Source organism: Rhinopithecus roxellana, chromosome 19 (assembly GCF_007565055.1).
Source record: "Rhinopithecus roxellana isolate Shanxi Qingling chromosome 19, ASM756505v1, whole genome shotgun sequence".
Classification (NCBI taxonomy): Eukaryota; Metazoa; Chordata; class Mammalia; order Primates; family Cercopithecidae; genus Rhinopithecus; species Rhinopithecus roxellana.
The window spans coordinates 82,217,719-82,231,953 of NC_044567.1; the positions used below are offsets into that span (position 1 = coordinate 82,217,719).

Genomic DNA, 14,235 nt, shown 5'->3' on the forward strand with positions numbered 1-14,235 from the left:
TGGGAGAATGAGCAAATCAGGAGAAACACGACAGTGGGGAAGGTGTTTACAAATGGTCAGAGTGGTCATAAAATTTAAACCATCTAGGTACTTTATGAACCTTTCATAGTCATCAAACTCATATTTTCAATGATGTCTTTCCATATTGAGAATAATTAGGCTCGACTGGGCGCAGTGGCTCACGCCTGTAATCCTAGCACTTTGGGAGGCTGAGGAGGGCGGTTCACAAGGTCAAGAGATCGAGACCATCCTCGTCAACATGGTGAAACCCTGTCTCTACCAAAATTACAAAAATTAGCTGGGCGTGGTGGCGTGCACCTGTAGTCCCAGCTACTCAGGAGGCTGAGGCAGGAGAATTGCTTGAACCTGGGAGGCGGAGGTTGCAGTGAGCCGAGATTGCACCACTGTACTCCAGCCTGATGACAGAGCAAGACCCCGTCTCAAAAAACAAAACAAACAAACAAATAAAAACCAAGAATAATCAGTCTGGGCACGGTGGCTCACACCTGTAATCCCAGCACTTTGGGAGGCCAAGGTGGGCAGATCACCTGAGGGTCAAGAGTTCAAGACTAGCCTAGCCAACATGCTGAAACCCCGTCTCTACAAAAATACAAAAATTAACCCGGCATGATGGCGGGTGCCTGTAATCCCAGCTACTTGGGAGGCTGAGGCACAAGAATCACTTGAACCCAAGAAGCGGAGGTTGCAGTGAGCACTGCAGCCTGGGCGGCAGAGCCAGACTCCATCTCAAAAAAAAAAAAAGAAAAAAGAAAAGAAAAGAAAAGAAAAAGAATAATCAATAAACATTTTTCTCTCCAGGCTCAAAGTGAGAGAAAACAACACTGAATGGAGTTCTAGATGACCAAGTCTTCTCCCACAAGCATGGGGTCATCAATTAGCACCTACCTGTCTTCATTTTGTGTGTATGTCATTAATACAAATGCCCTCAGCAAAGAAGGGGAGTGCCCCCCAGCCCCAGGTACCGTGTGATGGCGATCGTTGCATCCCCTTTCCTGAGCCCTTTCACGGCGGCGTACACCTCCAGGTGCTGCCTCACTGTCAGGTTGGGCCACAGTGCGTTCTCCTGAGGGCAGTACCCCAGGAAGCCCAGGGGGTCCCCTCCGCCACTCCCTTTCAAAATCACCTACACGAAATAAGTTCATTATCAGACTCTATCCCAAATGTCACGTATATGTATGTGCACGTAAGTGCATACTTCAGTGATGCCTGTCTCTTCACACACACAGGTGCTAAGTGCACAAATGCGAATCAGCAATCACTTAGTTCTGGGGAAAAGGTGGTAAAAGCCCACTTTAAAAGGCAGACATTCCATGGTTGTCCATTATAGTGTAGACTTTATTACCAATTCCATGACCATGATTGAACTCAAGGTTGCTGATTCGAGTAGCTTTTACTTGGCTTCATTCACTGATCCAAATATTCACAGGAATAGATACCTGTTGAGAAACCTGTTTCGCCAGTGATAGTTAAAATTATAGGATTTATCTTGCAATAAGGCAGTGGTTCTCAGCCAGGGGAATCCTCCTCCTAGGAGATATTTAACAATGTCTGGAGATACATTTGGTTGCCACAATTCATGTGTATATGCATTGGGAAAACACTATTACTGGCATCTAGTAAGTAGAGGCAAAGGGTGCTGCCAAACATCCTAGTATGCACAGAACAGCTCCCCACAACAAAATGACATTATCAAGTACATAATAATCAAGGTTGAGAAATGCTGAACTAAGATATAAGCAAAAAACTTTTAGCACTGTGTTTAGCCCATAGGAACCAATATATACATGACAGCATTTATTATTTTTATGAGGCAGACTATGCTTTACAATAATAACAACGTCTAATGTGTCCTCAGTACTTGCTATGTGCCATTATCTAAGCATATGATATATGTTTAATTGCATTATCCTATCCTTACAGAACCCCTGTATGTGTTAGATGTTCATTTTATCATTGATGTTTTACATACAGAAAATTAACACCAGCATGGATTATGAAACTTGTACAAGGTCACAACAAGGTAAATCTGGGACTTGAAGCTGGGATCTACCTTTCTCCATATTGGTCAGGCTGGTCTCAAACTCCCAACCTCAGGTGATCTGCCCACCTTGGTGTCCCAAAGTGCTGGGATTACAGGTGGGAGCCACCGTGCCCAGCCCTCATTTGCATTTTTAAAGACTGTTCTTGCTGCGGTGTGAGGCAAGAGTGGAAATGGAAGGACAGGAAACCTCTGTAGCAATGAACACCACTGTGCGACCTTCCTTCGTAAACACTCCCTCTGACATTGACCTCATGTTAAAGGTCAATAGCATTTTCTCTTCGAAGTTGTGGTCCTTTGGCTTCTGTCCATCATTTTCCCCAAACTTGGCCTAGACATATCACCAAGTGGTACTCATATATTATTCTAGTTTTTGCTTTGCAATTTAGGTAATTATCCATTTTTTAAATTACATCTGATTTCTCTTGTCTTAATAAACCCTGGATCTTTTACCATTAGCCCAGAATCACCATTGTCCTTCAAGAATGTCAATGTATCTGCAATAATACCCTCAACTGCTCTGTCACTACATTACATAATCAGGGCCAAGAAATGTTTCAATAATTGTAAGAAAGTTTCTGTGGTATACACCTTCTTAAAGACCTATGAAGTTTTACTAGCTAATGGACTCTTATTGTTACACGGGTCACACATAATCTTTAATTATATAGGTAGAGGACAGTCATTAAATATGAAGACTCATGACTCTGCAACCACATAAGCAGGAGTTGTCATTATTCTGACAGTGGTTTCTAGTGTCATGCTGGGTGAGGCCATTAAATTCAACAAAGTTCATGGGATACATAAATCAATAAAGCAAAGATATCTGACTTTGAGGAAGATATATTTCCTTTTAATATCTTTATTTCTCACTCAATAAAAGGCGTAGTATATATGATATGTAGCCCTTCTCAGAAACAAACTGTTTTTGGAATTAAAGACATAAATTTTTAATCAATCCTCTTTACTCAATGCATAAATCACACTAAGTGATTAAGGATCAACTACATAGTCTGTTATTGCCATCAATATTCGTTGTAAAATGTTTATCCGAGGTAGCACTAATGACCACATTCCTGTGTGTTTTACTGACCTGTCCTGCAGTTGGTTTTGTGTCTCCAGTTATCATCTTAATAGTTGTACTTTTACCAGCTCCATTGTGTCCTAACAGCCCTATAACTTCGCCTGAAAGAAAGTGGTATGCTCAGAAATATACAAACAAGTGCAACAAAAATAAAAGCAAATACCATCTGAGGGCTCACTGTGTGTCAAGTGCTATGTGAAATGTGCTGCATACATTATTTCACTTATTCCTCTCTCTCTCTCTCTTTCACACACACACACACACCTGAGCATTATAACTAGCTTCATTTTACAGGTGAGGAAGCTAAGACTTAAAGAGGATAAATAACTTGCCCCACGTCATACAGATAGTAAGAGGCTGAGCTGTAAGTTGTAACATATTTTGATTCCAAAGCCTGTTGTACTGAACACCCCCCCACCACTTTCACAAAATGTGCTGTTTTGGGGAAATGAAGAAAGCACTGCTATGCCTCCGTTGGCTCCCTTCTGTGTAGTATTCACCACAATAAAATTACCTAAAACTATACCATCCTTCTTAACAGAAAGACCACCTCTTTTCATTTTTGTTGTTCTGTCTGTTTGTGCTACAGAACAGACATAACTGTCTTCCTATGTAAAGAAAAAATGTCGTTATCATTTCAACTGAGGCTTTCAAGCAGAAGGAGCAGCCTTAGCCTGCTGCGTTTGTCAATAGATGCCCCAGATTCAGACACTCTTATTCCCTGAATAATCCAGTCTTCAGATTCAAGATTGCTCTACTAACGGAATTACTGTTTCCAACCTTTTTTAACACAAAAAGAGACATTTCTTGTGGCAATTTTTTTCTTCCTTTTAGAAAAGCAATTTTTCTTTTTGCCTGCATATTCCTTCCGTAGACAGCTGGCAATGATGACGGGTGTCTGTAAAGACAAGTAAATAGCAACAGGACTTTATTCTCATCTTGAACTGAGAGAATGCTCCTCACTCTTGTCACCAAACATTTCCTTATGCAGAATCATGAATCAAACCACTTCTTCCCCTAGAAACTGCCATTTTCAAGTGAACTCTCACAGTCTATATTCCTATATTCCTATATTTCTCACAGTCTATAGGAAAGGGCATTTGCACCATATTCTGGGATTTGTTCTTTGGAGAGCAGGAAGAGAGAGTCACTGAACCAACAGATTTGATAAGACACACACTCCCATAAACAATCATGCACACAAACACATATACACGTCAGACAAGCTCTCTCTGAGTGACTTGCAATAAGCTTTACTTTGGTTATAAAACACAAAATCTTACTTAAGTTTTGTAATGTTTAGCTGTACTTATCAAAACTGCGACCCTGAAAAATAAATTGATGTAAGTCAAAGTCTCTGTGTATGTGTGCACGTACGTGTGTTTCTTGAGACAGGGTCTTACTCTGTCAACCAAGCTGAGGTGCAATGGTGCAATTGTAGCTCACTGTAGCTTTGAACTCTCAGGCTCAAGTGATCATCCAGCCTCAGACTTCTGAATAGCTAGGAGTACAGACACATGCCACCACGCTCTTCTAATTTTTATTTTATTTTATTTTTCATTTTGTAGAGATGGGATCTTACTTGTTGCCCAGGCTGGTCTCAAACACCTGGCCCTAAGTGATCTTCCCATGTCAGCCTCCCAAAGTGCATTGTGTGTGTTTTCTTTGCTCTCTTAGATTTGTGGGCCTTGCATACCCACTGAAGTCAAGTAATAAGCTGTATGTGTAAGAGTGAAAGAACCCAAGTGTTTTTCAAAAACTAAACTTAGAAGGTTTATCTGTCAGAAAAAAAATATTCGATGAAGAACATTTCTGAGTTCTACCTCATCAAAGTCTCTGACAGCCATAGCATTCGCTGTTCTCATTCTTTCCATCTGGATATCTTCCTCCTCTCCTTCAGGCTCCTCTGGGTTTGGAAAAACAGTGTTGCTTCTTGGAGAAATTCTGAAATCAAAACAGTGTGATAATGATAAACTTCAGGTTAAAAATCTTGTATCAAAATTAATGAATTTTCCCTATACTTCCAATTTTTCGTGTAGATTAATTCCTCTCTATTCTTCTACTTGCATCATCTGCCTTTCAAACAGCCTAGTTTCCTTCAAGGAGTAGAGTCATTATATCCTACTATCATCTTTGCTTTTACCGAAGCTTAATTCTCCTTGTTGATGGTGAGTTTTCTTTCAAAGAAGAAAGTGGTATACACCCTCTGCCAAAGGATTTTGAAGCAGAGTTGCATGAGGAAAGGAATCTAGGAACTGTAGTTTTGACAACAGTTATTTTGGAATTCTGAGGTCTCTGTGAGAACCATGTGTCCAAAGATTTGGAATCAAGGATGTGTCCCAGAGAATCCAGGATATCTAATCACCATACCAATGTTTAATTACTTACTGAGCACAGTCACTTCTTGGGAATGTGTGACAGAATCACTCTTTCCTCTCTGCTACAGACTCGTGCTTGCCTTCATCATCCCACCATTGATTCCTGCTCATTCTTTTATCTCTTCCTTGTACTATGCTCTGACATTCCGGCTGCCCGTTGGTTTCCTAAAACATGGCTGTCATCTTGTCACTCTTCTCTGCTACCACAAAAATTAGACTTAAGCTTGGTTTATATTTTGTATGGAAGGCCAAGTGTTCGAGACGCATTGGTGTCTTGGTTTCCCATTATGTAATTTGCAAAACCTTCCCTATGCTTTTCTGTTTCAAGATCCTCCAATATCCAGCCTCCCTTTCGTTTTTCATTATCCCCCAGCACAAGCCTACAAAGGAGCTCCTGGTGCCTTCATCTCATCCTTGTTCTTATTGCACAAACTACTCTTCCTTCCTGGATTGGCTTAACTTTTCCAATGCTTTTCTGTATTTACCCATTATTTTAGAGATTCTACCTCTTACGTAGAACTTTCCTCTACAGTAAAATTATAGTCTGCCTTAATTTTCCAGTGTCTCGTGTGTGCTAATGTGGTCTCTCTCTCTAGATTGTAAGCTCAGTATATATTCCTATATTATCGGTTATAAGAATTTTATATATTACAGTCTTTAAAAATCATCCTCTGAAGTGCCTTTTACTTAATTCAGCATATTAAAAAGTTCTTAAAAATGAATATCAGAATGAAACATGAAATTCTATTTGATTTTCTCAACCTGAACACAGGATCTTTTCTCATTAATTTCTTCCTGCAGTTCGTTTCCAGACATCGCAGAATGAAAAGAAAAATGAGAAAATGAAGGTAAGGCTAGGGAAAAAAGACAATCAAAATTAGTATCACTATAAGTACAATGATTTCAATATTAGAATTAATTTAAGGAGTTTGATTATATAAAAATTTGATTTGATAACATTCATTTTTTCAAGGCTGAAAGACAACCTATTTAATATTCTTTGAAACTGTCAAAGTTAGCCTCACTGCTATTCAGAGAGAGCCCTAACAGAAATATAATAGTAGGAAGTGAAACCAGTACTACCCATGACAGATGATTATTGTAAAGACAGGGGTCCAGCGCTGGGCGCATTGGCTCACGCCTGTAATCCTAGCACTTTGGGAGGCCGAGGCAGGTGGATCACATGAGGTTGGGAGTTCGAGACCATCTTGACCAACATAGGGAAACCCCATCTCTACTAAAAATACAAAATCTCTACTAAAAATACAGGTGGTGCATGCCTGTAATCCCAGCTACTCGAGAGGCTGAGGAAGAAGAATTGCTTGAACCCAGGAGGCAGAGGTTGAAGTGAACTGAGATCGTGCCATTGCACTCCAGGCTGGGCAACAAGATCGAAACTCCATCTTAATAATAATAATAATAATAATAATAATAATAATAATAATAGGGGTCCAGGTTAAAAGCCATCGTGTGTGTGTGTGTGCACGCACATATGTGTGTGTGTTGCTTCAAATGCCTAAAATGTCCAAACCTTCTTAATTTGATGAAATTCAGAGAAGCTCAAAACATACAAAGGTTGTGTTTCCTCATGCAAGAATGTTGAAAAAAATGTCTTCTTACTATTAGCAGTGCCAGGAATACAATTTCAGATTCTGAAGCTCCTAAGTAATCCATGGAGTCGGGAGAAATCTGTAAAATGAGTAGTAAGTGTATTCAGGTGAACCCTCTTTATTTATTCAAGGAATTTATCCCACTTAAGATAAATTGATGCCTATTCAATGGCCTTACAACCATTCTACCTGATGCTCCCTTGGGTATCATGTAAAAGTTAATTTCAGACTGTGCAGTATGTCTTCTTTGCTTCCAGTGTGTCTCTAGGCTGGGATGCCTTTGTATGTAACACTGTGAGTCAGCAGGATTTGCTCTGTTAGGAGAATCCTGGGCTGGTGCTGGCAGGACTCTGAAGCAATGGCAAGACTGTCTTAAGACAAAGCCTCTCCTCTAACCTTGCCTGTATTTCTCTCTTCATTTGTGGTCTTCCCTTGATGATGCACCCAAGAACCCTGAAATCTTTATGTTGCTCTTGCCCTCTTATAGCCACTTTTGAGAATAATCATGGCAATCTTTTTCAAACTGAAGACAAAGTTCTTCCCCTAGAGTTCCACATGTATACATATAAGTACATTTTTCCAACATCCTCCACTCTTTTGCAAATAAAAGGCAGGTGGACAATTTTCTTTCCTGAGCTATATTTACCAACACATTTCCTGAGCAATTTTAAGCCCTTTGCAGTAAATTTCTATCACAGCCAACCACCATCTAGAGAAGATGACTTTCCCACATTGGATGGCATCATTTCAAATGATTTTGTTTTCTTGAGTGCCCCAGTTGCCCACTTTCAATAATTGCGCTTCATTCAAACTGAACCTCAGGCTCCCAGATCTCTACTCTCTCTGCTAATACATTTTGTTTTTTTTTTGAGACAGAGTTTTGCTCTGTTGCCCAGGCTGGTGTGCAGTGGTATGATCTCGGCTCATTGTAGCCTCTGCCTGCCGGGTTCAAGCAATTCTCCTGCCTCAGCCTCCTGAATAGTTGGGATTACAGGCAACCACTACCACACCCAGCTAATTTTTGTATTTCTAGTAGAGATGGGGCTTCACCATGTTGGCCAGGCTGGTCTCGAACTCCCTGCCTCAGGTGATCCACCTGTCTCAGACTCCCAAAGTGCTGGGATTACAGGCTTGAGCCACTGCACCCGGCCTCTGCCAATACATTTTAATTTTCCAGCATCCTTATGCTAATGTTCTTACTCTGTAATTTGGAGTTGGAGAACTTCTAACACACCAACTCCTTTTCCGCTGTCCATAATCACCCTCACGTCCTTAACTTCATTCTCTAGCTTAGAATCCATGATATCTTCAATTCCTTTTTATATAGAACTACTGCTCACTTATTCTTTTGTCAAATTTGACTGCCAAGCATCCAACCCTTATTGAACCCAACTCTCTGCCTTTCCTAAACTGCATTTGAGAAGCAGACTGTAATAAGAAAAACTCTACTTTGCTGACTTCACTGAAAAGTAGGGCAGAGGGTCTTTGGCACTGTCTGTCCATTCTACTGACCTATGCTCTGAAATAGTTTTTCACATCAAATTCTCAAAATCCCAAGCCCTCTTGGCCACTGTTAGTTAGTGACTTCCCCCTCTTACTTTCCTAAAAAATGTAGAATCAGTCAGAAGAGAATCATCTCATCTTTCTACCAGCAAAGCCACAAAACTATCTGCCTCCAGTGTCTGTATTATCTGATTATAATTTCATGTTCAGTATATGGAATGTCCCTGCTTTTATGGACAGCACCCCCTCCACTTATGGACTTTATACTATTTTTTCTCAGCTATTCATGTACTTACTCATGAGATAACCTCTATCTCTTTTTTCCAGTGTAAATTTCTCTAACATCAACATGGTATTTTTTTTCTTAGCACAAACAGACAAAAATCTATTTTCCCTATTCATTTATTCTTGAATTTTTCTGCTACCATTTTTGTCAAATCTCCTAGAAATACTTACCTTTACCCACAGTCACCACATTATCCCTTCACATTTTCTACTAAGTTCACTCTTACTGTGCTTTCGTGTTGACACTTTCATGAAAATCAACCTTGTTAAGATCACCAATGACGTTCGGGTAGTCAAAGCCAATGGTCTCTTTTCAGTTGTCAGCTTTCTAGAGCTCACAGTAGCATTTGATGGTTTAATCATTCCCTCCTTCTTGAAATGTTCTTTATTGCCATCTGGCACATACCCTTATGAGCATCTGAGAAGAGCTTCCAGCACACAGAAGCCTGTCATTTTTGTTCTCTATCTCCCTGGCTCCATCTCAAATGAATTTGCTGGCTCCTCCTCTTCACAACCTCTAAATTTTGGAGTTCAAGGTCATGTATTTGCTTTCCAATCTCTAAATTTTGGAGTTTAAGGTCATGTCATTGGCCTTTTTGGAGTTTAAGGTCATGTCATTTTTATTTCTATTTCTACTCACTGCATAGGTCACATTACTGTCACATGGCTTTCATACCATCTGTAAATGGATCAATCTCAAATATCTAGATTTAACCCCAATCACCACACACCCTGACTCATTGAATTCCCAACTCATGCATCTAACTGGCTACTTGACATTTCTCCAACCCAACATATCCAAAACTTAACAAAAGAAGGGCATCTCTTTAGCCTCCCAGTAGGGCTCCCAACAGTGAGCGTTCTCATGAGAACTAAACTGCTACTCCCCTGGAGTTGCCTTTGACTTTCATAAGCCAAAGCATGGCTTCCTACTGAATCAGACTATGCCCCTTACCCAGGCATGGCAAGAGAACTGACTTTCCAAAGACAGAGACCTTTAAACTGTGTACAGCTGAGGACTCTACCTATATTTCTGCAATATTCATGGCTTTCTCAAATGGTCACACATTTCATGACCCCTGGACAGAAGTGGAACTACTTACCCCAGAAAAAATGAAGAGAGAGCCAATCAATGTGAAGGGAGGTAATAAGATGGTGCCAAAAAATAGCCCTAGAAATCCATATTCATTTAGATCAGTAGCAACTATCGAGAAAATGACCATCTAAAACAAAAGCACAGTATAGCATCACTAAAGTGTAACAATCTGAATTTTAGGATGTTTTCTGAGAGGGTGGGAATTCATCTTATAAACACTGTTATTTTCAATTTCACCCCCCAAGCCAGTATTTATGTCATTTCTTTCCTTTGCCGCATAGGATTTCATCACAGTTTTCTAGTGGATTTATGATGAATTTTTTTAAAGACACAATAATGCTTCCCAATCTCAATTGGCATACAAATCGGGTGAGACTCTTGCTAAAATTTAGATTCTGATAAAAAGATTATTTATTATACATTACTCTGCATTTTTCTTTTCTTCATTTTGCAATAGTTCATAGATATCCTTTTAGGCTTAGGCATACCAGCTATTTGTTTTCTTGGCAATTATTTGTTTGAATGGATGTGCAAAATTCAACAACTTTGCCTTCAGAAAACATGCTTTTTTAATTTTTCTGCTCCTATGAATGATGGTCTACATAAGTCTTTATGTATGGACACTTTTAGTCTTGAAGGAGAGATTCTGAAAAGTGTAACTGCAAGTTAAAATTTATGTGCATCTAAAAGTTTAACAGTTACTGACACTTTGTTTAAAGTTTGTGACATTTATTCTACAAACCATGAATTAGAGTACACATTACACCACACATCATTGACACAGGAGGACATAGTTATTTATTGTAGGTATCACTGATTTTATTGCTGATATTAAGTAACTAACTTTATAATTTTACCATTTGATATGATATTTACCATTGGTTTAGGTAATTTGTCCTTCTTGTGTTACTAATTTCTTTATACTAGGTCTTTTTAAGGAACTATATGATCTTTACTTGACTCATATAGTTTTCTTCCTTTAGCTGCTAATACTGAACCATTATTGTGTTCTGAAATAAATCATACTTGACTATTTTTAAATGATTCTTTTCTTTTCTTTTTTTTTTTTTTTTTTTTTTTGAGACAGAGTCTTGCTCTGTCACCCAGGCTGGAGTGCAATGGTACAATCTCAGCTCACTGCAACCTCCACCTCTTGGGTTCAAGTGATTCTCCTGCCTCAGCCTCCCAAGTAGCTGGGATTACAGGCACATGCCATCATGCCCAGCTAATTTTTGTATTTTTAGTAGAGATGGGGTTTCACCAAGTTGGCCAGGCTGCCTTGAACTCCTGACCTCAGGTGATCCACCCGCCTCGGCCTCCCAAAGTGCTGGGATTACAGGCATGAGCCGTTAAACCCAGCCAAATTATTCTTTTTCAAGCTTATTTCTGTGTTTGCTTTCTTTCTATTTAGAGAGTTGTCTTTCATTTTTCCAAGTGAATTTATCAATGGGTTTTTAAAGCTTTTTAAAGTTTTATTATTAAAGTCATGCTTGCTTTACAAAAGGAACTCTTCAACTTTGTGAATTTTTTTCTATTTAAATATTTAAGTATTCTATAACCATGATTCCCAAACTTATTTGAATTTCCTAAATGTTTAAGTGAATTAAGCAGTCCTTATCAGTGCTTTTGCAGTTTTGCCTTTCTTGAATTCTTTATTTCTTGGTTGGATTAATTTTAACCCTAAGTGGTTCATCTTTCATGTGGCTGTGATTTGTTCCTGGGTATTTTTCTTTTCTTTCTTTCTTTTTTTTTTTTTTTTTGTTAGAACGAGTTATTATTTATTTATTCTTTTTTTTTTTTTTTTTTTTTTTTGGAGCAATTTTAGCTTCACAGCAAAATTGAGTGGAAGGTTAAGAGATTTCTCATACACCCCCTGGCCTCACACAGGCACAGCATTCTCCAACAAAGCAGTACATTTGTTAGAATTGATGAGCCTTATTGACACATCTTTAACACCCAGAGTCCATAGTTTACATTAGAGTTTACTCTTGTTGTTGTGCATTCTACAGGTTTGGACAAATATTTAACTGTATGTATTCACCATTATAGTATCACACAGGCACAGCATTCTCCAACAAAGCAGTACATTTGTTAGAATTGATGGGCCTTATTGACACATCTTTAACACCCAGAGTCCATAGTTTACATTAGAGTTTACTCTTGTTGTTGTGCATTCTACAGGTTTGGACAAATATTTAACTGTACGTATTCACCATTATAGTATCACACAGGCCTAAAAATCCTCAGTGACCCACCTCTTCATCCCTCACTCCCTGTGACCCCTGGCAATCATTGATCTTTTTACTGTCTCCATAGTTTTGCCTTTTCCAGAATGTCATTTAGTTGTCATCATACAGATTATTAAAAGTGTATAGACTTTTCAGATTGGCTTCTTCCACTTAGTAATACACATTTAAGTTTCCTCCATGCCTTTTCATGACTTAAGAGCACATTTCTGTTTGCCCAAAATAATATTCCATTGTCTGGATGTAACACAGTTTGTTGATTCACCATTTTGGATATCTTGGTTGCTTCCAAGTTTTGACAATTATAATTAAAGCTGCTATAAATATCATTGTGCAGGTTTTCGTGTGGACTGACTAACTTTTTCAGTGGGGCTTTTAAAACATTTACTTCCTGATTTTATATTTGATTATGTCTCACCTTTCCTAGAACTGCAACTTGGTAGATATAATTTTGGAAGAGAGAAATTCCATTTCCTTTCCCTCAGATGTTTGAAAACTGACACACAGAATTGCAGGAGATAAATCTGGGGCAGCTGGAAGTTTTCTCTTTTATGATTGGTTTACATTTACTTCTTGGGTGCCTTTATTTGGAAGTTTCATATCGTAATGAATATTGATCATTCCGTAACAGTTCTTTCTAAATTTAAGAATTTCTTCTATTATATTTTTATACATAGAAATATAATAGAATTATATTATTTTAAAAGGATTATACATATGTGTAACAATGGATTTGCTACATTAAAATATTAATTATTCTGTTGTTGGATTGGCTTTGTATTTACATCTTTTTTTATTGTTGTCTTGCTGATTCATGGGGATTATCTTAATCCTTTATTTTATATATGTAATTAGATTTTCAGCCTTTTTCAGAATTCATTATTAGTTCTGAAATTATACTGATGGTTAGTGTGTTTATGCGGATCTAAAATTTTTTTTTTTTACATTCAGGATGTTTTATTATTGTGACTCTGAGCTTTTGTCTTATTAAATGTGTATTCTTTTAAAAAATCTATAGGAAAAGCTGTAACGGAAGTTTTATTTGTTCTGCATTGTTTTGGAATACTTTATTAATTTCTTTGCTATTGGGATGCCATGCAGTACCTTTTCATCTTGGACATGTCTAACATATGCAGGTCTACTGAGAGCTTCTATTTGCTCTGATAAAGCGCTTATCATTTCTGAACACGCTTTCTTTCTTGGCTGATATTGGCTTATCTTTTTCTCTGAGTAAATATTTTGATGTAGGGCATTGCTTTCTATCAGTATCTTTGAAACCTGGAGGCCTAGATGTATGCAGTGTGCTTAGCTTAGGCTATGTGTAGCCTTATTGCTTTCTCCTGTAGGTCATGTCCAGTGTTCTGCACCAGTTTTCACTCTCCCTAGTAGGCAGTGAATCTCATTGTCAAGGAGTGCGCATACTATTAGACCTTAGGCCACAGTCCAGTTCAGTTCAGAGCCCTGTAAAATAGCAAACCTCAGCATCCCGCCTCTCCAGATGAAGCATTCTTCTCTCAAGGGTTTTTACTTACCTGTGCTAGGATGTCAACTCAGTCACTCTTGCACACCTTTTTGAAGCCAATTATCAGTATTTTATCAATTAACTTTTCCTCATCAAAATTGCTTGTTGAGGATGGAAGCGGACTTAGGAAAAGCTCCGCATTAGGGACTTCATTCTTTGGCCACTACATTTCCACTTAGGTTTTCTTTGTTTCATTCTACCCTGCTCTACGAACAAAGAGGTTCTCTCTCTACATAACAAATCAAATACAACTTGTATGATGTGTAAGTTAAATTTCTACATGCTGGCTCATTTTTTTCCCAATGAATCTTCCAGTTCTGAAACAGGTGATTTAAGTTCCACTTGCATTGAATTCCACTTAGATCTTTAGAGCTGATTGTGTATTTTGCTATTGTGTATTATTTGCTAAACAAATTAGGAGACTTCCATTTTCTTCATGAATTTTGCATTTT

At 38.4% G+C, this 14,235-nt stretch overlaps 1 protein-coding gene across 4 annotated transcripts in view; it reads right to left on the reverse strand.

Moving 5' to 3' along the window:
* ABCA9 (ATP binding cassette subfamily A member 9) overlaps positions 1 to 14,235 on the reverse strand; it is a 77,500-nt gene that overhangs the window by 8,243 nt on the left and 55,022 nt on the right. For all 4 annotated transcript variants that reach the window (XM_030922565.1, XM_030922564.1, XM_010353119.2 and 1 more), the window contains 7 exons: positions 10,023 to 10,142; positions 7,142 to 7,210; positions 6,284 to 6,375; positions 4,967 to 5,087; positions 3,924 to 4,041; positions 3,153 to 3,244; positions 984 to 1,144 (listed from right to left, as the gene is read on the reverse strand). In XM_030922565.1, the coding sequence (XP_030778425.1) occupies positions 984 to 1,144; positions 3,153 to 3,244; positions 3,924 to 4,041; positions 4,967 to 5,087; positions 6,284 to 6,375; positions 7,142 to 7,210; positions 10,023 to 10,142 (773 nt within the window). The remainder of the gene's footprint in view (positions 1 to 983; positions 1,145 to 3,152; positions 3,245 to 3,923; positions 4,042 to 4,966; positions 5,088 to 6,283; positions 6,376 to 7,141; positions 7,211 to 10,022; positions 10,143 to 14,235) is intronic.